Raw genomic sequence first — 25,271 nt, forward strand, 5'->3', positions numbered from 1 at the left:
ACTCCAGATTCAAACTCCCAAAGAGTATTTAAACTTGTGTTTCGCTTATCAGTGGTAAAAGGCTTTGAAAATATATTGAAACCGCATTTTCTCATTTTTTAAATCATCAGCATTCTTAATTATAATAATAATAATAGTAATGTAAAAAATAGAAACCCTAAAGTTATGTTCTGGTTTATATCTATATTTAAATAATATATCATTGTATTCACATAAAATATTCAGTTCATCGGGATATTCCAATCTAATAGTTAAACTTAAGAATATTATATTTAGTGTTCATAATCAGCCAATGAGAACAGAGTTGACTGTGTGGTGAGCCAATTAAATGGGGATCAAACTTGCATGATAATCGGAGTACCACATCAGTCAGAGGATTTATACGATTCTCAACCATGATGGCTACAATTGCTACTTCAAGTATACTATGCACCACCTTTAAATGAGCTTAAAGATTCTTTTCTACCGATAACCATTTAACTACTTTACTTAGAAAAGACAGTAGTTTTCAACTATACTGTAAAAATGTGACATATGCATAAAATAATTTTGTTATACGAATTCATCACGCTTATTCTAAATCTATATGTTCTCAGAAATTTAACAATTAGTAATTAACACCATTTTTAGTGCTGCGATTGAATTTCTTAATTTAATATTATATTTTAATTTATATCTACCACAGAAAGAGTGCTGATATTTAAATACGTGTAAGAGAAGAGTGTTCTAAAGATTTACAATGCATTGTGCACACATACGCCTATTGAACAGTCAAATAAACTAGGTAAAGTGTTTCGGAATCAATATTCTGTCAAATAGTTTGTTTTCAAACATTTTCAGAGAACTCCCCCCCCCTCCCTACCACTCATTCCAGGCGTGACGTTGGTCCAAATCGGACGCGTCAGAATATATGATTCCACGAGCAAAAACTGACAGCAAAGCTAAATTTATCCGGTCTGACAAACGTATTCAACCGTTGGGAGTCTCTTATTTTACTTAACAATCTGTTATGTTTGGACGAAATCTGCTCTCCGTTCAACCTGTGCTATCCACTCTATGCAAACTTGTTTTGGTTTTCAATGAATATACCAGGGTATTTAATGTCTTTCCAGTAAGTTCTAACTAAAAAGGTATATCCATGTTAAATGGGTTCAGTTTTACGCCAGGAGCTTATTAATACATACTAATAAGGAACACAAAACTAATAGTGTTAAATACAAATTTATGTCTGTGACTGTGATCGTACTTTTCTAGATATTAACATTGATAAAACATACTACCTTAGTAGATTTTCATCCTTATGGATCAGCTGAAGGCAATTATATTGTTAGTTCCGTCCGGTACAAAGCAGAGGTTGTGTTTTGTTTACAATACGTTTCTTGCTATTTCAGTAATTTTAAACCTCGTTTACCCCCCTCCCCCCAAAAAAAACGAACAATCCAATCATAAATAATAACTCTTCTTCTAGTTATATAACCAAACAGTATAGCACAAATCGTTAAATTAACTCCAAAATAATATAAACAAAATGTCGTTGACACTAGCGATCAGTGTCACCAACATGAACTAGACAAGAAAAACGAGCTAATATACAATGGGATCAGAAGTCTACTTGTGTTGTTTGGTCTATATTACCTTGAATCATAATGGTATTGTTTTTTATCAGCTGTTTGTTTTGTACTCGTCTCACAGAAGAAGTTTTTATTTGCTTGATTACGAGACTTTTAACTCTGCGTTGTAACCTCAAAACACAGGTTGTCACAGTTTACACTCGGTGTCCAAACATTGGTCAGTCAGCAAACAGTCTAATTCCAGTAAACAACAGTCACCTGATCGTTCATCCATATCTGACATGCTTTCACTGCAATCACTGACACCGGTCTTATCACTGATATCAGCATCATTGATATCATCAGTGTAAGCATGATTCCAACTACTCTATCTAAGAGATATATCCATTATATTTGAGAGGATGAAGCATTTTCTCTAATTTTTATTATGTCAGAACGTATAATAAAAAAGCACAAAATCAAGAACTAATACGGATTTTGAACTCACGGATTACGGAACATATAAATATTTTAAATGTCTATTTACTTCTACAATAACTGAAAGTTCGAAAGTGACGGTAACTGTTATATGCCTAACCCGTAATTATATTGCTCAAAAGGAAAGAACAGAAGAAATATAAACATTACGAGAGCTCGCCCCGTGGACGAAAACTCGACCAAAAGTATGTATTGTGCAATGTGCAAACTTCTCTATTTTCAATCCCCGCTGTAAATAAAACATGTCATTGGATTTTTCCATTTGTTTAGATTTCCTGTTTATATTTTTTGTTATTTCGTTACCAACATGACAACCCATAAGGCCCATGTAATTTTTTGTATTTCAAATTCATTTTCGTGCTCTTTTTTGGGCCTATTTTAATTTATAAAGGGATTCTGCACATCTACAGGAAAATAGTATAATTCAGTCCAGTAGTATAGTCAGGATAGTTATCATAAGTTTTGTAAAAGTTTTTTTAGTATATAAGATAAATGTATATTGTGGACGATATTGTAGGTGAAAGCAAACAATCATCTCCTTCCCTTGAGCCTAAGACACTATATAACGTAATGTTGACATTAAGTAGTAACAAGGCCAGGGTTGATTGTTCCCTTAGAATAAACGATATAAATTGCCAATGGCAGAGAACAGAAGAAAAAACTAAATCAAAACAGCTAGAAAATGTTCATTTTGAGTTTATATATTTGGTTAATATTACGGTTTTCAGAAAATCAATGATATAAAAATTAAAAGGTGTAATGAATTAACACACATTGTTAACATTTAATGTGTTTACATTGCCCAATATCATGCCTTGGTTAACGTCAGAGGTTAACACATGATATTGAGGTCATTCTAAATTACACGTCAACTCGTTTAGTGCAGTTAATTAAGGATCAACATTACTGGACAGATGTTAAAATTTTATTCAAAAGGTTGTGATTGCTCAATGAAGTTTGTGTAATTAATTTTATTAAATAAGAAAGGCATTGTATGATTTTTACGTCCATAAAAATAAAATTGTATGGTCAGATGCCTAAATATGTTGCCGTACTAAACAAACAGTGGCTTTCAGCTTATGTACTATTTTACTTGTAATCTTGTAGCTGATCTAGCAGCCACAAACCTTCTCAGGATAAATGATATAATAATAAATGTAGGATTTTTAAGAAAATATGTTGCTTAGCCGCGCACTAAGTAACGCAAAGACCGATTACTTCCGTAAAAAAAAATAAAAGAATTGGAAGAATTGGAAAATTGGAAGAATCTTACTAATATTATAAATCTGAAAGTTTGTGAGTTTGTGTGTATGTTTGTGTGTATGTTTGTGTGTGTGTTTGTTGCTCAATCACGCATAAACTACTGGACGGATTGGGCTGAAATTTGGCATGATAATAGCTCACATTCCCGATTAACATTAAAGCATATTCTTATCTCAAAAACCCTTTCGGGCTCCGCCCCAGTGGCTCTGTAGTTCCCCATGTCAATCTTATGATTTTTCATATTTAAAAGAAATTAATGTATCTTAACAGCTGTTTTAATGAAACAAGTTGGTGTTGTTCTATGATGTTCAATAGCATAAAAGTTACAAGGATTACCAACAGGGTGCAGCACTATTTTTTTTTTTTTATTTATGACAACAGCAAATTTCCAACCAAAAGGTGAGTGAGCGTAGCGAACGAACTTCAACCTGGAGGCGAGTTAGCGTAGCGAACGAGCTAAGCTGAAGGCAAGTGAGCGCAGCGAACGAGCTCCAACCTAAAGGTGAGTGAGCGTAGCGAACAAACTTCAACCAGGACGTGAATGAGCCATGCGAATACTTATGAAGTTAAACGGCGCGAAGCCCGTGGGTACAGCTAGTTGGAAATAATGTTGATGGCCTTTAACTGAAGACAGATTTTTGAGGATAATGTAGAAAGTCAAAGTGTTGAGTAGTTATGGCTGGCATTTAAACAGGAAGTAATAAACAGATGGTATATCGACAAAATATAACTACCCAAACTTATTTCATTTGATTATTATTTTATTCGGGCAACATGACAACTTGCCCTCTCAACTGAGGAATGAGCATATTTTAAGATAAACAAGCCCAATTGATAAACCTATCGTTACTTGTGAAAACCCTTCTGATACCCAAATTTTGGTGATGTCAATAAACGAGGAATATGCATCAAACAACAGAGATCGCAGGAATTGATCACTCTAGAACTCGAGAACAACCTCCTCCTCATTCTCAGTCCTAAATCCTCGACTTTTTCGGCTTGATGGTATTTTAGACGCTTGCATGACTTTAAGATATATTGTAGATTTATGCCATCTTGCAGAAAGTAGCACGTACACGGGCTTAACATTATCCTGGCTATGTCCTCTCAAGTTTGGTCCGGTCAACGATACCACAATATAATTAATTGTTTATTAAGAAGGGGGATAATTAGACGACGCTAACTTAAAACGCTGGTAATAAATACACTATAACAACTTTTAGCCAAATGGTGCCTTAGATAGTGCCATCAAGATTCTTCTTAGCTTCATATTTCCCGATACTTGACTACTCCTAAAAATAATTTCATTTGTTTAATAATAATTTGTTTAAAAATGTGCTAATTTAACAGTTTGCTACAAACATTTACAGACTTGGTTGAAATGTAATACTGTAATTACTATTTGAATTTGGGTTAGCGTAAATATTTCAATGGAAAACATTGAGAGAGCCTGGATAAATTGATATATTAAAAAGAAAGCTGAATTAACACTGTGCTGCATTTCTAAGTAATCATTGAAAGAGCCGATTTGCAAACTATGGAAACATGGAAAGTCATAGAACACCACCAAGCAGAAGAAATTATGTTTTTTTTTTTAAATTTATAATCGTTATTATGGACAACCTAATGCGGCTATGATTAGGGCTATTTGTAGAAAACACTAAAAAACAAGATCAGCTTTTGAAAAATTATAAGATTTACAAGAAATGTTGATTATATCGATCCGCTATGTTTCACAAACTTTTAAAGTCATCATAAATAATGACTGTTATTCGTTTTAAAAGAAAACGCATGTAATACTTAGCAATTGCTCGAATTCGAGCAACAGGTACACTAGTAATTATTATTTCACACAACTATTGAGTGGTAAAATATATGGTTAACGTAATAACTTACTTATGCAACATGAAAACACGTCATAGTTTAAGTAATACATTTACATGTCAGGTTAGGTGTCATTATAAACATAAAGGTAATATATAAAATTAATATAGTTTCAAGTACAAATTTTAAAACATAACATTACTATGTTTTAAAACTTGTTATTTATTTGGTTTCTACTACATCTTTAATATGATTACCATGGTGAATTATAAAACATCATTCACAATTTGTTACTCTTTCTTGTGATTAGGCTACATAATCGAATAAATTTAGCTTTTACATGGAATAAAGAGAAATAATATGAAAACAATAACGTAATTGTTAAATAACTATTTTAAAATGTACACATAAATAATACATTGTAATTACGTACATCTTTAAATCCTACCAACTGTGGTTACCTAGAAACAATATTATACCATGATTCACAACTTAGCATAAATCCGCTACAGCCTGCGGTGAAGCAGAGAGCCCCGAGGCCTTCATTTGCATCACAAACGCCTTTCTCTTGAGGATCTTCATTTAATTTTCCCAACAAAAACTATTTCTCAATATATTTTATCACATCCCAACTGTTTTTACTTTAAAGCTTATGACGGATCATGCGCATTAATTTATGACACGTTTTCTAAAACTAAAAGATCAGCTGTCGTCGCCAGTGTAAGCTTATGATTGCTTCTGCTCATACCTTGTAATATTCCATTATTAGACAGCTCAATTCTATGTATTTCACCGTACGTAATTACTCGGAAATAATCAGAAACAAACACCAAAACTAAACAATTACTACAGGTTCTTAGTTTATTTTATTTTCAGATTATAATATTTTTAATCTAATCGTATTGGTCTATTAAAAGTACGATTATTTCATTTACAAAAAAAAACTTATAACATACATTATATTCAGCCTTTTAAATGAGTGTAATATAATCTGATTGGGCCTCATATGACTAATCAAATTGATCACTATTGAAATCTTTTATGCATAGTTACCGTCTTGTTATGTTGATAGTATAAGTGTGAATAGTTTGCTATGGGAAGACATATTTTATCATAGTGCTAGCACGTAAAAAGCCCATCAAGAAGTTCTTCGATGTTATTTTGGTCTGCATTGAGGGATGTTACATAACTTTTTTTGTTTTTTACATTTCAGGATTGTGTTTTTGTATTACTGGTAGAAGGGTTGTATATTATATTTTCATTAAAGATTGTACACTAAGTAAGTATGAGGTTGTATTTTGCATTTTATCGTTATGGGTCGGTTCCTTTTTTTATATTTTAAAGCATGTCATTAGACTATTATGTTTCATATGACTTTATGTTTACAAATATTGAAATAAACATGAGAATGTAAATGATTTTTCTTTTTTATTATCGGTATTTATTATTTACTCAACATTAATACACACTGTTTTAACAGTATGGTTTATCAATAGGCATCCAAATAATTCAGTTAATATTTAATAAAATAGTACACTATTAAAATTTGAAATCGATTAAATGCTTTGTGAAACAAAATAAAGGTTTCTAAACTCCAATCGCTTTCAGTTGGGATTAAAATGGACGGTAAACTGTAAAAACAAAAAGGTATTGTTTGGTGGCACACTTAAACAGAAGCTGAAATGAAAATGTTGGGTTTGGAGGGACTGTGTAAATAGAAGGTCGTCCAACGTCAACATGTAAACAGTCCGGTGCTATCAAAACTGTATTTTACTCCTTGAATTCCCTCAGATACAACTCTTTGTGAGGATATGTCAACAAGTTAGGACTTGTATTATTATTTGATAACCTATTCTTGGATGTCGAATTTGTTTCGTGTAATGTTACTGGAAACTTTAGATCATTATCAAACGAATTTAAATATTTGAGTTTGTGAAAAATGGTTGTCCTGGGTAAAGTTTTAATAACATAATAATGTACCTATCGTTGGTTAATCTATACTTTTTTCGTAGGGATATAATACAGTATGTATTTTTGTCATACTTTTATATATGATAATGCTAATACAATTGCTGTACTATTCTGCTTGAATTATTTTATAATATGTGTGGAAATTGTACGAAATTATAACCATCCCGTGTCTAACAATTTGGTGATATGCCTTTTTTAACTAATTGTAAGCAATATAACCATTTGTTTATAATAAACTTATTTGAAAAATAAACCACATATAAAACCAAGCACTAACTATTCCATGTTTTCAAGAGTGCCTGGATCAGTAATAAACGAACATACATGCTTTAATATTTTAAATATTTAATATTTATTTTTTTAGTGAGAGGTGGGAAAATGCAATTATACACACAGGTGGCATATACATATTACATAATATACTATAAATAAATTATATTATTCACAGCATATTTTAAGTATTGGGCTTATTGGTCACAAAGTAAATCAAATTATTATGCTTAGCGTTGCTAGGTACAGAGTATTTTACAGTACTCTTTACGTTATATACACTCTAGTAAACTGATTCTTCTCACCAGCTGTTATCTTACTATCCATATAGTGAAGATACCCCTTCTAAAAGATATCATATCAAAAAGGTTTTCTAACCTGTAAATTATTAATACACTTTTTTCTAAAGTAGTTTTATATTATCATTGACTATATACAGAATGGACTTCCCATATAATGTAAATATTTGAAGCTATGAAAATAGAAGTTCAGGACCATCTCAAGAAAGGGTACTAGTGGATTGGGTTGAGTATTAATTAAAATCAATTCAGTATCATAGCAAACAGGTGACTGATTTATCACTTAACACAGAATAATAATAGGTAGACCATCTCAACCAAGTCTAGTATTTATTTAATGTTCTTTTAAATATCATTGCGTTTAATTACATACCAGCAAATACGTCAAGACTTAATCACGACATAAGTTTGCCAAAAACCCGGACATGAATGATGAGCAGGCCTGGAGCAATCTTTATGAATGAACGGTCCGTGGTAAAAACCTGGAGCCATTCATATTAGTTTCGGTATTAATAACCCTGGACGTTGCCCAAATGTCCATTTGCTACATGTGGCACTTCCGCTGGCTGTACCGTGTCGGATTGGCAGTAAATCTGTCGTGCGACAACCGCCCAACCGCCCACTGCAAACTGTGAAATCCTTCGTTCATATCGAAAACTTCGTAGTTAAAAAAAAATTAATTTTCGCTTTTAAACAATTTTTCCTAATAAGGATGGTAATTTCACGTCTCTGAACACTTTAATTCATCTATTTGTATATAATTTGTTATGGCTGCGCGAAAATACTTTCAAGAGTTGTGGTAGTAAGTAAATTGGACAATATAATAAAAAAAGAAAATATGAGAGAATCACGATTCTTAATTATAGCTTTGAAATATAATTTCCTTTCTAAAATAAGAGGTAATTCAAGCATGACAGTTCGTACAGTCTTTACTTATGCTCAAAGGTAATTATCTTCTTTAATTTTAATTTCATAAAAACAAATCAACCAAGTTTATTAAATTAACCGCCACAATTTGTATTATGATAATAAAAGAATAAAATACATAGATTTTCTATACAATTAATTAATGCCATAATTTGTTTATATCGGTAAAGTAAGCCAATAATATTTGTGTGTTAACTTAATTTTCGAAACCCAAATTCACGTATTTACTAACATGTATCTTGGAAAAAAATTTATATATATATATATATATATATATATATATATTTGGCTTTTCAAAATGATGGTTTTCGTTTGTTTCAAATTATTTATTTTCATAATACAACACATAAACCCAAAACAAAATGTTTATACATGGTATATTTTAAGTAAGTAAATGAAATGTATATGCAGTGAATTATCAATGAAGATCATTTATTGAAGTCACGTTTACTTTATTGATGCAACCTTATAACAAATGAAGGCTTATTCATTTTCCTGTGTAAAAATGTACAATTTTGTAGAGGCCTTGGAACAATGCAACCCAATAATAATAATATCTGTATTGCCGTGAAACAAATATAAAATTGCATGGCATCCGTCAACATTTAATACAGGCATAACAAGCGACAGCAAAACAAATAAATACAACAGCATAAAACCCAAATGTATATTTCAAGATAGTGACTTTCTTTTATATTTAAGACATACTTTTAAATTTGAGGCACATAAAACATTTTTACAGTTCATAATTTTACAAAACATTTTCACTCCTTTTTTTTAATACACCTAATATTTGAGTACTCACAATGGATCTAGAAAGGCTTTTAATTTTAATTATTGATTTTAATCAGCAAACTGATACAAACTTTAAACTCTGTTTAAGACACTTTCTCCCTTCCATTGTAGGCTCTAACCAGTCAAAGAAATTCAAGTTGCAATTAGAAATACTTATTTGTATTTTGTAACCCAACAAGACCAGAGTTTGGACAGTTTTGTAACAAAACATACACAGTATCAATAGCGTGAAACATAAAGTAACCCGGAGGTTATTTTAATCTTTAATTGTTATTTAGATTTTCACGAACTTTCAAAAGTGTCACAATGATAAATATGGATCGAGTACAGTGCAATACAGAAAAGAAAGTGTCAGGTTTTATATATTATTGATTGTAAACACCCCCCCCCCCCCGCCCCATGTAAATACTCTCTCTCCGTTATCCTGCGTGGGCAGAGTTTATCATTATAACTGAACTTCGAATTTTATTGCAATCATGTGCTTTGGGTATGTTGCTAGCCTAACATTAATTTTCGTCCCTCAAGGCTTCGATGCGAGAGGGACGTGTGCCTAATCCGTAATATTCACACTTATTTTAAAAGTTAAGACGGATTTTTCTTCAAGAAGTGTTTATGTTGAAGTGGTACGAATAATATAATATAATAAACACACGTAATTATAATTGATATGTTAGATATCATACTGTAACTTATATTCGTACTATTCTTTAAAATCTTTTCGACTGTCTTAGGAATCATTTGGTTTTAAAGCAATTGGTATTTTTTACGCCTTTTGTAAGGGAAAAAGGGCCTGATTTATGTTATATAAAACCTTTTAAATAACACTTATCCTTGTTCTTTTATAAATATAATTGTATATACATATACTATCTAGTTAGTGAATACTGTAATAGTATATTTCATCACTATGTCATGACTCTTTTTGAGCCGGGGTCAAGTTTTACGATTGAGGCGAAGCCGGAGTCGGAAATTGAGCTAGGGTTAAAATTAAAAAGACAATTTTTGTCCATGTGGTGAACTATATTTTTCGTCATATTGCACAATTAGTTAACAAACTAAGCTAGAAAACAAAATAATTTTTATGTAAATATAACCTCTCAAAACGAATTCTTTTTCGACACATTTTTGTTTTTGTTTTCAATTCTGCTATTTGGAAATAATCAGCTGTTTAGTAAGTGATTCTATCATTTAATCTAATACGATTGTGTTACAGTACATTATAACAGTGATAATATCGAGTGATCGACAACAACAGGCTAAAACCTTACCTAATAAATCAATTGATAAATAATGTCGATCGATACGATTTCACAATCGAAATTCACAACTGTTTACACAGCTGATTTTTTCTCTCTAGTGAGTAAAGATTGTTACTCCCTAGAGAGTAAAAATGCTATTTTAGACCCGCAACGTATACATTAAAAACAGCTGTTTTTGATGCAGTATGACGAAAAATAACTATAGTTACCGTGACACCAATCAGCTGTTCTATATCAGATCTCACTAAGGAACTAGCAATAAATCCAACGAGATATTTCCCGTGGCAGATATGGTCTGTCATACATTCTCCGGATGTATTGACACATGGAACAACAGCTGTCATTACCGATATGTGCAGCACCGGCAACTTGGTGCTTTCCCAACATCACAGTCCGTATTCACTTTTATTTCGCTTCGTACAAATTGATGGGTTATATACATCTATTGCCTAAAACCACACATTTATTTGCCTAAATTTGAGCTTGGCAATAAGCTTGCCACAAATGATTAATTCTGTAGTTTAAATAGGAATACTTTAATGTACTTAAAATAAGTTTAGTTCAGTGGAATTTTCAGCGTTTGCCAATTCATCCAAAACTTATGATTGTTTTAGACCTGAATAATGGATACAGTTAATTAAAGGTTTAAGTAATCAATTATTGATCTGTAGCCGTGCGTTCAACAAATAACTACCATGATTTATTTTGTACGGAAATGGTTTAAAACCATGGATGTGTGTTAACATGTCTAACCTTAACCTTTTGTTAGATATTGTCGTTAAATAATGGCACAACAACAAATAGGATCTAGGTAAAGAATTTACCCTTCTTGGTATCGAACGAGCGTCCTTCAGATTTTTTGTTTAAACCATTATTTAAAATATGTTTGTTGAATGAATACAGACAAAAATAGTTACCGCTTATCATATCTTATCCTCATTCGTATTTCATAGGGTTTATAATAATAATAATATATTGTGAATAGTACCAATGGCTTTGAACAATAGCCACAACCTATTTCAAATATGAAATCCATATAAATAACTCGTAAAATTATTTAATCCAGAATCTTTATCCTCAGTGTATGTTTATTGCTATAGCTATGTGTTTGGATAATCTTAGTTTTGGTAAATTTGTTTTATAAATATTTACTTTAAAGAAAAGTAAAATCAGTAATTGTAGGCTTTTGTCAATATTTTGAGCCATCATTACAAACACGACATAACCTTTTCTCAATTCATACCATTCTTCATCTGTAATCCAACGACAGATTTACTACTGAACCCTTTTTATAGAAATATAACATGCATCATGTAGTTCTACAAAGGTTTTCCGATGCCGTTTATTCAACTGTAAGACCCAATACTTCAAGATCGCATGCTTCGACAATAGTTTAGTGATTTATGGTGTGTATCCAGACTCACCTCCTATCACTTTGTAGGTTTAGGACGAGGATTTGAATAAGGTAAACATGAAATATCCCTTCAGCGTCTGGATACATTGAAGATATTACTTAGATGTGCAGCATGGATTAAAATTTATTTTGACAGTACCCAGATGTGAGCGTTATAATTCAAACACTATTGTGAAAGTTAATTTTTCTCTACTATTGTCTGAATTAAAATGCATTTTAATCTTCATCCTACTTACTAAATAATCCATCAAGTTTGAATTAATGTTGGTTAGTAGAACTGATATAAACCACTGAAATAATATTTGTTTTAATAATAAGGCTATTTAAACTTGATACTTTGATGGTGTATGCATGTTTGTATTTTTGGCAGCTTTTAAGGGAAATTTCTCAGCTGTTGATAGAAAATCAGGTATATTGTTTCAATTAAACCACTACTAATACATTTCAAGTTACTAATACTTGCCGGTATAATGTGCATACTAATTATTTATTACTTATTTTAAAACTTCTTTTGCGTTAAATAATGTGAAACATTAAATTATTATGTGAATACATCGTTGAACTTTTCCCATCATGTTTTACTCATCTCAGATACAAAATATGATTTAACATATAAACTCTGACGCTTTCATCTAATTGATTTGTATATTTATTTCTCTTTAAATCCAATCAATAAACCAAATTCATCGACAACAAGATATTGTATTTGGTGTTTGTGATGGCCGTAATCAATCTTTGGGTAATAGCATAGTGTTAGGTGGATGAGATGATAAGGGTATATACTCAATATCCTTTGTAATAGCTTCACTAAAGCCTTGTTTGGTATAATGATATTTGGGCTAATCTTACAACGGTAATGACAATGCAAATCAAACAACCTCAGTTTTCCCAACTCTTTTAAGTTTATTAATTTTGGTATAAAATGTTTAATAATTAGGTACGCTTTACAATAGAATTAACAATAGAATAGGTGGTTTGCTATGTAGGAAATTAGTGTCTAGAACTCAAATGGAAATATAATGTTTTCTCCGGAATAACTTCAGTGATTGACGGGATTTAACAGTCTTTATTAATAGTGTTCTAGTTAGTGTAACTTGACAAGAAATAATCTGGTGTAAAATAAAGAGAGAGAAGGATTTGATGATCTGCTAAAAATCTTAACATAGGGTTTGGTCAACATCGTGATGCCTAGCCCACATCAATTTGGGGTGAATAAAATCAAGCGCTCGGATATTATTCGATCGGGAATCATATATCTTTTGACTTACTTTAGTTTGATTATAGATTTAACTATAAACCTGTATTCTTTTTATCTCATACAAGACCATAAAAGGCCATATTGAGCCCCTAAATTAACTTTTTGATTGTTTTATTGATAACTAAACAATACTTTACTCGTTACTGGACGCATAATTAAATTAAATTAATATTGCGAATTTAAACATGCAAATTCAATTTCAAGATCTCTGTGGTTTAGAGCCTGGCTTAAGCTCAGGTCTATTAAGTAAAGAACTAAATCTTTCAAACGAGGACTGTTTATGTAATGCAGAAATACTTTTTAACTAATCAAATTTGACACATTTTACATTATTTTATTCTTCGCATTCTCATCTTCGCAAAAATAACAAAGAATTTCAAATTTACACGTCTTTTGTTGTAAAAATCAGTGATCTAGACACTATACCATAAAAATGAAAATGCTTTCCCCTACTAAGTTAAAAATTTTCTTTTGTAAATTTAAAAATAAAATATATTTTTGAGGGGGTTCGAAAATTGTTACTACCAATTATTATCCTTTTAAACTCCTACTTACAGTACTTCTACTTTTCAACATCTCGTTTAAGTGTGATTTTGCGTTAATTATACAGTATATTGATTTACAATATAATTAATTATAATATCAATACATAATTAATTATACTGTATATTGATAGTTTAGTATCTTTTTTCAGAGAGTAGGAATCATATAAGTTTGATATAGTTGGTATAGTTTATATAAGTTTGACAAAACAATACAGTCATAATAACATTTTATAATTATTATAGATTTTCCTTTACAGTTCATGTTAATTAAATTTTCAATTGAAATTTCGTTTGTTGTCGCTAAAATCACCAATTACGTTTGAGTCAAGGGCATTAAAAAAAAACAAAAAGCGTATGCAATCAACAGAATGGAAAATGAAATTGCGTCCTTTATTTTGTGGTCTGTCAATAAGTTGCATTTAAAAACGCCGGATACGAGTTTGGAACTCAACTTTTTTTAAACCCCTTCAAACAACAGTTTTTCCGGGAAATTTTGATTGCTATATTGTGTAGAAATATTCAAATTATTTGAATTTCTCTACTTAAAAACTAATTTGTATATAAGTTCAATACATAGACATATATTATCACTATTCTTTATAATTTCGCTTTGAGGACGATTTAATCGAATCGGAGTTTAGTATTTATTTTATTTCAAACAATTATTTTTTATCATTATCATAATAAATAATACCTAAATTAACTTTTTTTTATAGATAATATTGAGGACTTTTAAGAATGTTATATTTACTTTATTTAGGTTTCTCCATACCCATTTTTTGTTTTCATTGTGATAAATTTTAAAAATAGCCTACCCCTGTCGCAGAAATCCTATACAAATTTGAACGAATGTTGTTTTTACCCTCTGGGGACATTAAAATTAAAAAGTAAATCGGTCCCAGGCCTTGGTCTTACCGTGACACCTACGGTAATACGTAGCTACTTTCCCTATTGGGGAACTTTGCTAAAACTCTAATGTGACAACCCGGAGTTAAAAAATATTCCTGATTGTATGGATTATTGTGTATTTAAATATTTGTAAACTATCAAAATGGTTAGACATTCGTCAAAGTAATATTTTTTCAATCTGCTTGCACATATACTTTATGTCTATCAATGTGTAACAAATAAGAAAGTCTAACAATCAGAGACGAATAAAAATGTAAAATATTTTTCTCATCTGATGTGATGAAAACATTGATTAATTTAATTTGCAAGTACATTCTGTTACTTCCACTATACAATGGTTATTTATAAAAGTACACATAATGATTTTCAACCAGATCTTAAATCAAGATTTCCAACAATCGATGATTCAATCTAGTTCTAACACACAGTTCAGTTAGAGATCTGCTTGAACCAACACAGACCAATACCTTCAATAGAAGCTGTATAAACGGATCGCATGGTCGACCGATAGCCTCCATTACCTCGCTAAACGGGCACAATCGGTTTATCTGAGATCTAACGTGGCGCATCATCAGTTGGGGCTCACGCGATCAAACAAAGCTTCTGCTTAACGAGCGATCACACATGTGCACCGACAAACATCTCAAACTAACATTGATCATGACAAAATATCACCAAACATCACAATGTATCGCCAACCATCACAAACATCACAAACTAACATTGATCATGACAAATCAACACCAAACATCACAACGTATCACCGACCATCACAAACATCACAGACTAACATCGATCATGACGAAATATCACCGAACATCACAACGTATCACCGACCATCACAAACATCACAAACTAACATTGATCATGACAAAATATCACCAAACATCACAATGTATCGCCGACCATCACAAACATCACAAACTAACATTGATCATGACAAATTATCACCAAACATCACAACGTATCACCAACCATCACAAACATCACAGACTAACATCGATCCTGACAAATTATCACCAAACATCACAACGTATCACCGACCATCACAAACATCACAAACTAACATTGATCATGACAAATTATCACCAAACATCACAACGTATCACCGACCATCACAAACATCACAAACTAACATTGATCATGACAAATTATCACCAAACATCACAACGTATCACCGACCATCACAAACATCACAAACTAACATTGATCATGACAAAATATCACCAAACATCACAATGTATCGCCGACCATCACAAACATCACAAACTAACATTGATCATGACAAAATATCACCAAACATCACAATGTATCGCCGACCATCACAAACATCACAAACTAACATTAATCATGACGAAATATCACCAAACATCACAACATACCACCGACCATCACAAACTAACATTGATCATGACAAAATATCACCAAACATCACAACATACCACCGACCATCACAAGCCATTTCAAAATCCCCAACCATCGCCAAACATACCAAACTATCCCAAACTCTTTTGTACTGATACTACTACATAAGGTTTGATCAGTATGTCAGCTACTACTAAGTTATTGTTTTGAGAAGTAAAAGTAACTTGCACCCCCTCCCCCTTAATTTACTACGTAGTTAGTAGTACTAGGTTAAACTGTAAGACGACAAAAGAGTAATTTAATATTTTTTTACCATTCTGATACAATGCTAAAAGTCTTCTTTGGTTGCCATGATGTTACCTATGGTCCAATTTCTTTTTTTTTATTTATGTCGATTGTTTAGTTTCATCAATACCGGTAAAATGATATGAATGTTTACTATACTTCCCATTTGATAATTTTGAGCTACCTACCTTTCTAACCCCAAGGGTACAGTTTTTTAAATAACCATAATTGAGCGAAGCTCACTTTCCCTCACTTTGTAACTTCTTTGTAAGAGCATCAGAATGTAATGGCTTGACCAATTGATAAAATTTGGCCAACAGCTAAAGAATACTGAGCACAATGTTTTGGTAAAAAATATTTGCGAATTTCCTTCTGGATTTTATTTTACGGGTCACGCAATTTCGCTTGTTATTTTAATGTTAGTTGAAATAAAAATTATATTGGGTTTATGACATATGGGTTTATCTCGTTTCATTTAAATAAGATAAACATATGTCAATTGTTTGTAACTGTTTTGTTTACATTTCAATGTTTACTTTCATCCTAGGTTAAAGTTGGAATGTAACAGTTTATCAATGGAAGTAACAGTTTTGCTATGTTTGTTTTGAGCATGCCTCAAAGGCCACGTCGTAATATTGGTCGTCGCACTAATAATGCAAATATTGTAATTGTAAGAGAGTGGCGTCGTGAACAAGAAGAACCAGATGAAGCAGTGGCGGAAGAAGCTGATACGATAAAACACCCACAACCACCCACAACCACACAACAACCCATGCATTAAAACGGATGTTTTTGCTGCAGTACGACGAAAAATATATTTTTGTGATTGATAACTGAGTAGGTGTACTACTATAGGCAGTTAGCTAATCAATTCCAACATGAATTAGATGCACTAAAATTTTACACTTGCACTAACTGTCATCGCCAACAACTAACAGCTTCAAACCAATCACCGATTTGTTCACGTTGTCGTTCAAATGCAACTAAATTCACGGCGTTAAATAATATGGATGTGTCAAGTGTCCCGAACGAACTAACTGACCTGACGATTGTAGAACAAATGTTGATTGCACGAGTACATCCCACTATGCGCATTTACAAAGTACAAGCAAATGGTTAGGATGGCCAGTTTCACTACAAAGGTACAGTATGAACTATCAGATAAATTTGTCATTCTTTAGAACTTAAATAATATCGGGCAAACAAACGGTGAATCTGTTGAAAGGGACTATTTTGTAGGGTGTTATCTGCTTTAGCCATTGACAATCTTTAAATAATGCTTCGCTCATTTATGCGTCTAAAGTGTAACGGCAGACCATCCTAGTTAGTGTATCTCTTCGTGGCTAAGGTTGCCGCAAACCGATTCCAAATATCTCAAATAGTTAAAAAGTTAAGAGGAGAGCGTGCAGTTACTTTTAAGCAACATTTATTTGGTTTAGTTTGATATTGTCGCATCTACATGGTCATAAACGGTTTAGCCATCGTCACCTGCAGTTTTAAGAGAACTACTCTAACAGGTCATAAACTTTTCAGCTATCGCCTGGTGTTTCTATTGACACAGCTTCTCTAAATGGTCATCAATGCTTTTCCTTCACTTGTTATTTTATCGACACAGCTTCTCTATCAACTAAGCTGAAACGTCTGTTTAAACAGTTGGTTTTCACACAGCCACAACCGATCGTACATCAATCAGCTGTCACTAGGTATACTCTAATAGGTAATAAAAATGTGTTATCTATCAGCAACGGTTGGTTTTTACACAACTACTCTACCAGGTGTTAAATATGTTTTGCTAAACCACTGGCTGCTATTGTCATAAATACTATATTGTCATAAATACTAAAACAGGCCATCAATGTTTCAGTTATCATTTGTTGGTTTTGAGACAACTACTCAACACAAGCTACAATACAATACAAGCTAATCCTTCCCGTTTCTCCCATATATAGGTCATGCCACCAATAAGTGTTTTTCCATAGCAAAAATTTAAACTCTAAGAAGTTAGGATATGTTTTTTTTATCGAACCGTGTACATTTCGTATACAATGATAAAACCAGCAAACTGGCAATTACCGTTTAGTACAATTTTATATTACGATCGTGTGAGTGTTCATAAAGCTTTTCCAGTACCAAGGTTTAATTATGGCATATTAGAACAAAAACTCATGACTTAATTACTAAACACTTGCTGGTCTCATATAGCGGTGCTTTCTCAAGTACAAAAACTGATGACAATTTAGTGGTGTTCCCAGTTGCAAAACCACGTGACATCGTTGCCATTGTTTCTAAGTTCATTGTAATGTTAACCGAATAATCGTACAGGAACTGAATGAATCCATATTAAATGGGGTTGTAGTACGCATTATATTAACAATTTTGATACTGTACTAACATAAGTTTTTAGATAGGACTTAACCATTAGCCACAAATATTACTATATCACAAGTAGTCGTGATCTACCTATTGACTAATTCTCTCACTAATTATGTCTCGTGCGTTTTATTATTTAAGATGTGTTCATGTGGAAAATATCTCAATTTGTTAAGACCTAGTTGCATGAAGAACTGTTAACGAGAGTTTCCTATCTTTATTCATTGGTAGAGAAGAACACGGTGGTATAAAACTTGTATTGCACATCTTCATGTGACCTACATGCAATCAGCTGACCGATTGACCTTGAGAAACTGTATTGAAGGTCGTGTCACGTACATCCCTATATCCTAGGTTAGTTGCTGATGCGTCATTTAACTCATCCGAGGGCGAACCGTTTGTCGATTTTGTATCGTGAGTGAACTGTCCATACTTATAAAACTAAGATGCTTTTTAATCTCACATAACTTTTTTACTTTGCTTACTAAATTGGTTTTTATAATAAACTGAAGCTAATTTTTATAACTATGGTAAAAAACAGTTATTTGAGTTTGGAGTATTTTACTAACTGATTTGTACGAAGTGTTATTACTTGTGAATTGTCAAAAACCGATGTGTCATGGAACGTTTCAATTTTTTATACGGTAAAGATAGTATAAAGTTTTATGAAATTTATGTTTAAGACTCTTTGTTAAGCAATTTTGAATAACACTAGTCCTAGTTTATCAAACAGTTATGACGTTTTGCTAATTATTTGCTGCAACTGTTCCAAAGAAAAAATATACTGCATGTTGTGAATTATAATTACTTATAAATAGAGGTTATTTGCATTGGATTTTATTCACATACACATTTTCAAAATTAAAAAAAGTATTTTATCCATACACTTACAGTTGTATAAGTAGGGTACACTATTACTGAATTTTAACTTTCACAACTTAAACTAAAAAAAAATATTAACAAACAATCGTACTCAAAAACTCATTATGAACTGTTAGTAAAAGTTTTATGTATATGACACCTAAAACATGATTTTTATCCAGAATTTAATTTATATACCATTTTATTTCTAACATAGTTACTTATATGCAATATTAGTTGTTAACAATAATAAAAAATAAATCTTAAAGAAAAACACTATAGTTCGGCCGCTTAGAAAGCGACCTCCTCCAGCATTGGTTTAGCATTAGCGCGCAGGTCGTTTTCTAAGCGGCCGAACTATAGTGTGTGTGTTTAATCTATATATAAAATCCAATGTATGTAGGGTCAGGATGGTTTTTGTGAAGTTTGGTGCAGATCCGTCAAAAGGGCTCCGCCCCAGTGGCTCTTGAGTTTCCCATGTTAACCTTATGAGTACTCATATTTAAATGGAATTAAAGAATCTTAACAGCTGGTTCAACTAAACAATTTGATTCTGTGATGTTCAATAGCATAAAAAGTTAAAAGGTTTACCAACAGGGTGGAGCACTATTATTTTTTTTAATTTATGACAACAGTTTATTTATAACCAAAAAGTGAGTGAGCGTAGCGAACGAACTTCAACCAGGACGTGATTCAGCCATGCGAACGAACTCATCTTGAAAATGAACGAGCATTTGACATAAAACCACATTAGGACAGGACGACGTCTGTCGGGCCAACTAATATTTATATATGATTAATCGACGTTCAAATAAAGCGAGAATACATGTTAACTGGTCTGAAGTTGACTCTATGTGAGTTGTAACCGATATCCATTCTACAACACGCCAGATCGCATAAATGCAGGTATTTTACACCAATTTATAAATAATCTAAGTTCATCTACACTCAAAAAACCATACGTTTACAATAGATCAAAAAAGCTCAGTACGTTTACGATTCCTTTTCTGTCAACAGTTTGGTTGGATGAAATGCCAAACTAGATTATAAGCTTTGCTCAGTTTACTGGCCAATTCATTACACACGCTGGCCCATGCACTGCCAAAGGCACACAAATTGACAGCCTAGCATTTCTCAACATGTGTTGAATTATAATAGACACTATCTACTAACACCACAAATTCCACGTATTCTACTGAGTTCAATTCTACCGATAAGTAGCCCTGCCATCCCATATTAGCAACATTGATTGATATGGATTAAATTTGATTCAATGATTAAATTATTTATATCCTCAAAGTCTTACAACGTATGTGCAAAGTCATTGATAATACAAAATTAAACATGGATAAAACATGTACTTCGTTTACATGGTTTAGAATTGATATTTAAAATATGTAACACAGAATGTTTTTATCTATCTACAGTATGTTATCTTGTTCACCTAATGGAGGAAACTTGAGGTATGGAAAGCAGTTGAAAATTTAGGCGTAAAAATATTCAAGTGTCAGTGGTTTTTCAGTGAGGATTTTAAATTTTAAACACTTAAAAGTTTCAGACGCCCACATAATCTTAGATTTAGTAGATTTTTCATATTTTAAAAGTGAAAAATCTGTTAATTTTCAGGCTTTAAATAAACAATTCTGACTAAAGAAACAGTAATCTTAGTTAGTAACAAAGTTATACAGACTCCATTTTAAAATCGCCACGTTTTCATACTGAGCATAAATAAGTCAATAGCCTAAACTAATTAGATGATTAAGTGATATTGTTTAGACATTTTTAACTTATAGGTTATAGTTGTGTTGCATAATCAATTACCGCACCTCAATACAATTAAAGATGTTTTGAGACCTTTGTTGCATACGACAACATTTAATAAAGTAGTGTGTCTGATTAGTTGTAAGTAGGGGAAGAATCAAAGTTTGTTTGGTTATTATGATTTATAGATTATTATTTATTTTTCAAATAGCTTTTATTGCATTTGTGACTGCTTCATCTGCAAGGTGTGTTTTTTTTTTATTTATGGAATGTAAATTATCAAAAGGAAAAATTAATAGAGTATGTTCCATTGATGAATGAATGTATTCTGCTGCTGCAAAAAAGCCAAACATATTTTTTATTTATTTAAACTTTGTAATACAATTTTAAAAATAATATGCTTCAGTGAGTTTGTTTACAGTGGAAACATTTTAGTAATTATTTGACTTAAAATATCAGAAAAAGTAGACTTATCCAACACAATTTTTCGAGGCATCATTGTATCTCCTAGAAATAATTACATACTTTCTAGGTACGATTCATGTGTGTAGATTCATTAGTACAAGACATGTGACACAAAGTCGTGTATTAATCATTAATTTCTCGTCTGCTTTTCTCGGTTTTCGCAATGGAAGCATCTGGCTTGCGCTCATTAATGTAACTATGTGGTTGTTCACTCTCACTGTAACGTCAACTGTTTTAATTACTCTCTTCTTCCAAAACAATTTACTCATTTTTTATTTAAATGAATCGAGTTATTATTTTACTTACATCTCTCTCGAAGACATTTCGAAGGTCGTAGAATGTTGTGTACTGGACCTATTTCTTATTTTGTTATAAACTATGCAAGGTATTTTTTTTTTATTTTAATTTGCAAAAAATGCTCATATTGCGTCCTACAAGCATACTCAGACGATAATAATAATTAATTATACACAAAATGTTTCCAAATTGTCTTGACATATTTTGTAGATTGTTTTTTTTTTTGCCGAGGCAAACATAAAATGTCATATAAGTAAAAAATTTGATATGCATATAGGTCTAAAATGCCCAGATTTTTGTTTGTGATTTTTATGAATTATTTTATATCTTGGGCATTTTCAAGATAGAAAATTCAAAATTGGTATAAATGTGTATTGTAGTAGGCAAATAAAAAGAGCTTGCAAAGTTTCGTTCAAATATTTCAAACTGTTTCAATATGGCGGCCACTTAAAATCTTTAATGCAAAATTTCATGAAACCCGTGAATATTAATAAAGTTTTTTCCGATAAAAAAGATAGAGAATTTAAATCCAAAACAAATGAGACCTTGTTTGTTAAAATCGGATGACAGACAACTGAGTTAGGCTATCAGTTTTCTCCTACATTTGGTTACGCAATTTAATAGCACTACCATACTGCTCTGTAAAATAACAAATAATAAACAATATGTCCAATTTATAAAATAATTCTTAAAAATCACATACAGGCCGAGAAACAGAAATCTAGGCATTTTACTTTTAGGTTATAGTTGGGTATCATACTTGTACAACATTTTATGTTTGTCTTAGAGCAAGGAACGATTTCACAAAATATGTCCAGACAATAATTTGGAAACCCCCTATGTATTCTTCTAACATTTGATATTTAGCTACAGTTAGTTCTATGTTACAAACATGTTACAACTAAATCCTCCTATGTAATCACAGTACTTTTGCAAACATATCATGCACTTTATGTGGATTACATTAATATTACTGTGTGTGTACTTTTCAAGCAATAATCAAGTTTTCTTTTTAATTTTATCAAACTACTATACATAACTGATATTTGGAATGATGATAACTGTTATATTTTTGTTGATTTTAATATCACTCAATGTAAAAGCAAATGGAAGCTTGCCAACAATCATGCTCGGCAGTTTCCAAGACGTAGTTGAAAAGTTATGAAGGTCAAAAGAAATGCTCAATGAAGGTTTATTTGTTAAGATTTTGGATACAACGGTCAATCCACAATAACTTGCACTAGTGATAGAACTAATCTTAAGCAATAGTGCACGTAACAGGTAAAAATCAAATTCTGTAAAAGTTACAGGACAGTCGAGTGTGTATTTGTAGCGCACACAGCTATATCATTCATGACTCAATCACATGTTATTGTCCTGTCAGGGGATTTCAATTGTTAACAAATAATCAGAGCCTAGGAAATAATGTATTCAATAATATTATTTTCATGATTTCATAAACCAGCTGTTTCCTGTTAGTGGGTTTATGGAGGTTTGTGTACTTACAACCACTCTCTAACATTTTCTTTTCACCATTGAAACATTTCACAGATTGAATTGATTTAAAGAATAACAGTACTCGGTTATTATTATTTTTTGTAATAACACAACCTTATTTAAAAAACATCGCATGGAAATTTATTTGATCATGTATCAGCATTTGATTTTCTTATCCATGGTACTCAAATTAAAAATGTAAAAAACATGATTTTCAATTGTTTACTCTTGAAACATAAAAATATTTGATTTGGATTACATGATTGTTCTACATCATTCAGATACTGAGAAGATCAGGTACAGTACATTGTATCCCATGCCATAACTCTCTGGTACTACATTTTGTACTTCATTAAATTCACTGTGCGTGTTTAACTTAAATAGGAAATATATCGGACATGTTAAGGGAAATAGTTTTTACAAATGCAAATTATGTTAAAAAGGAAGCTGTGGCGGTTCAACTCAAAAATAATAGTGACCGGTTAAACTGCAACCTTTTTAACGTGTTAAAAGGCACGTATGCATACTAGTATCTTTTTTTAAATAACCCTGTTACTAATCCCTATTTAACATTCCGTCTGTTAGCAAAGCAGGTTTTAAGCTTTGGCGTCGTCTAGTATATTATTTTAAACCTACAATACACGGTTAGGGGCCCATTTTTAAGCATCAACACATTTATAACTCCCATGGGTTGAAGTATCGTTCATTAGTATATTTCTAGGCAATTTTGATCTTATATCTATGTACGATTAAATGAACACTTCAAACCAGTTTATCACGATTAACCAGTGACAGTTATCGTTGTATTTGATATTATACCATAAGATTATATTATATCAACGAATTAAAATATATTATAAACTTAAGTTTAATGGAATGATACAAAGCTGTTACTTACTCATAGTAGAAGTAATGTAGGTCGAGTTATAAGTAATTTTTAAAATACAAGTCAAACTACGAGCAATATAAATAACAATATAATTTAATTGCATTATTGTTTCTACGATTTTGAAATATCCTTTCTACTTTTTTGTCATTAAAACACAAGTAGCACTACAACATTTTAATGTTTGACATCTCAAAAGATTTTAAATAAAAGAAGAGTCTGAGATGGTGTGAATTTCATAAAGCATATTTCAAAATTTTAAAAGGTATTACTCATGTTTACCTGTGCATAACGTGGTTATCAGCAGAATTATCCTTTGCAACAGGGTAGCTTGGAGCTTCATTTCGTCAGTCCTGTTTACATAATCACATGTCACCCCCGCACCATCCCAAGGACACGCCTGCCCGTGTGCGTATGCGTGTGCGTATGCGTGTAACTACACGTTGCGTCGTGGCGGCGGCGACGGTGGACGCGCGGATACTACTGAGGGATATTTTCACCGCGGCGCTTTCCTCCCTCCCCTCCCTCACCTAGCCAACCCTCCCACAACGTTAAACCCCCACCTCGTCATTCACACGGGAAATGGTCGTTATGATTAGGTACTATCACTCGTGCTGTAACGCTTATCTATGGCTTTTCTGGTACACAACTAGAATAACAAAATAACACTATTTACGCGAGTTGCGTGCACTACTTTACCCA

The 25,271-nt window shown here is 31.9% G+C and overlaps 1 protein-coding gene across 2 annotated transcripts in view; it reads right to left on the reverse strand.

Annotated features, from left to right (window-relative positions):
- LOC128990628 (uncharacterized) overlaps nucleotides 1-25,032 on the reverse strand; it is a 41,657-nt gene extending 16,625 nt beyond the window's left edge. For both annotated transcript variants that reach the window (XM_054413102.1, XM_054413101.1), the window contains exon 1: nucleotides 24,852-25,032. In XM_054413102.1, coding sequence (XP_054269077.1) covers nucleotides 24,852-24,912 — 61 coding nt within the window. In that variant the 5' untranslated portion in view covers nucleotides 24,913-25,032. The remainder of the gene's footprint in view (nucleotides 1-24,851) is intronic.
- Nucleotides 25,033-25,271: the final 239 nt, after the last annotated feature.

This window comes from Macrosteles quadrilineatus, unplaced genomic scaffold (assembly GCF_028750875.1).
Source record: "Macrosteles quadrilineatus isolate MER2022 unplaced genomic scaffold, UCM_ALF_1.0 Scaffold_3__2_contigs__length_128488019, whole genome shotgun sequence".
NCBI classification, from domain to species: Eukaryota; Metazoa; Arthropoda; class Insecta; order Hemiptera; family Cicadellidae; genus Macrosteles; species Macrosteles quadrilineatus.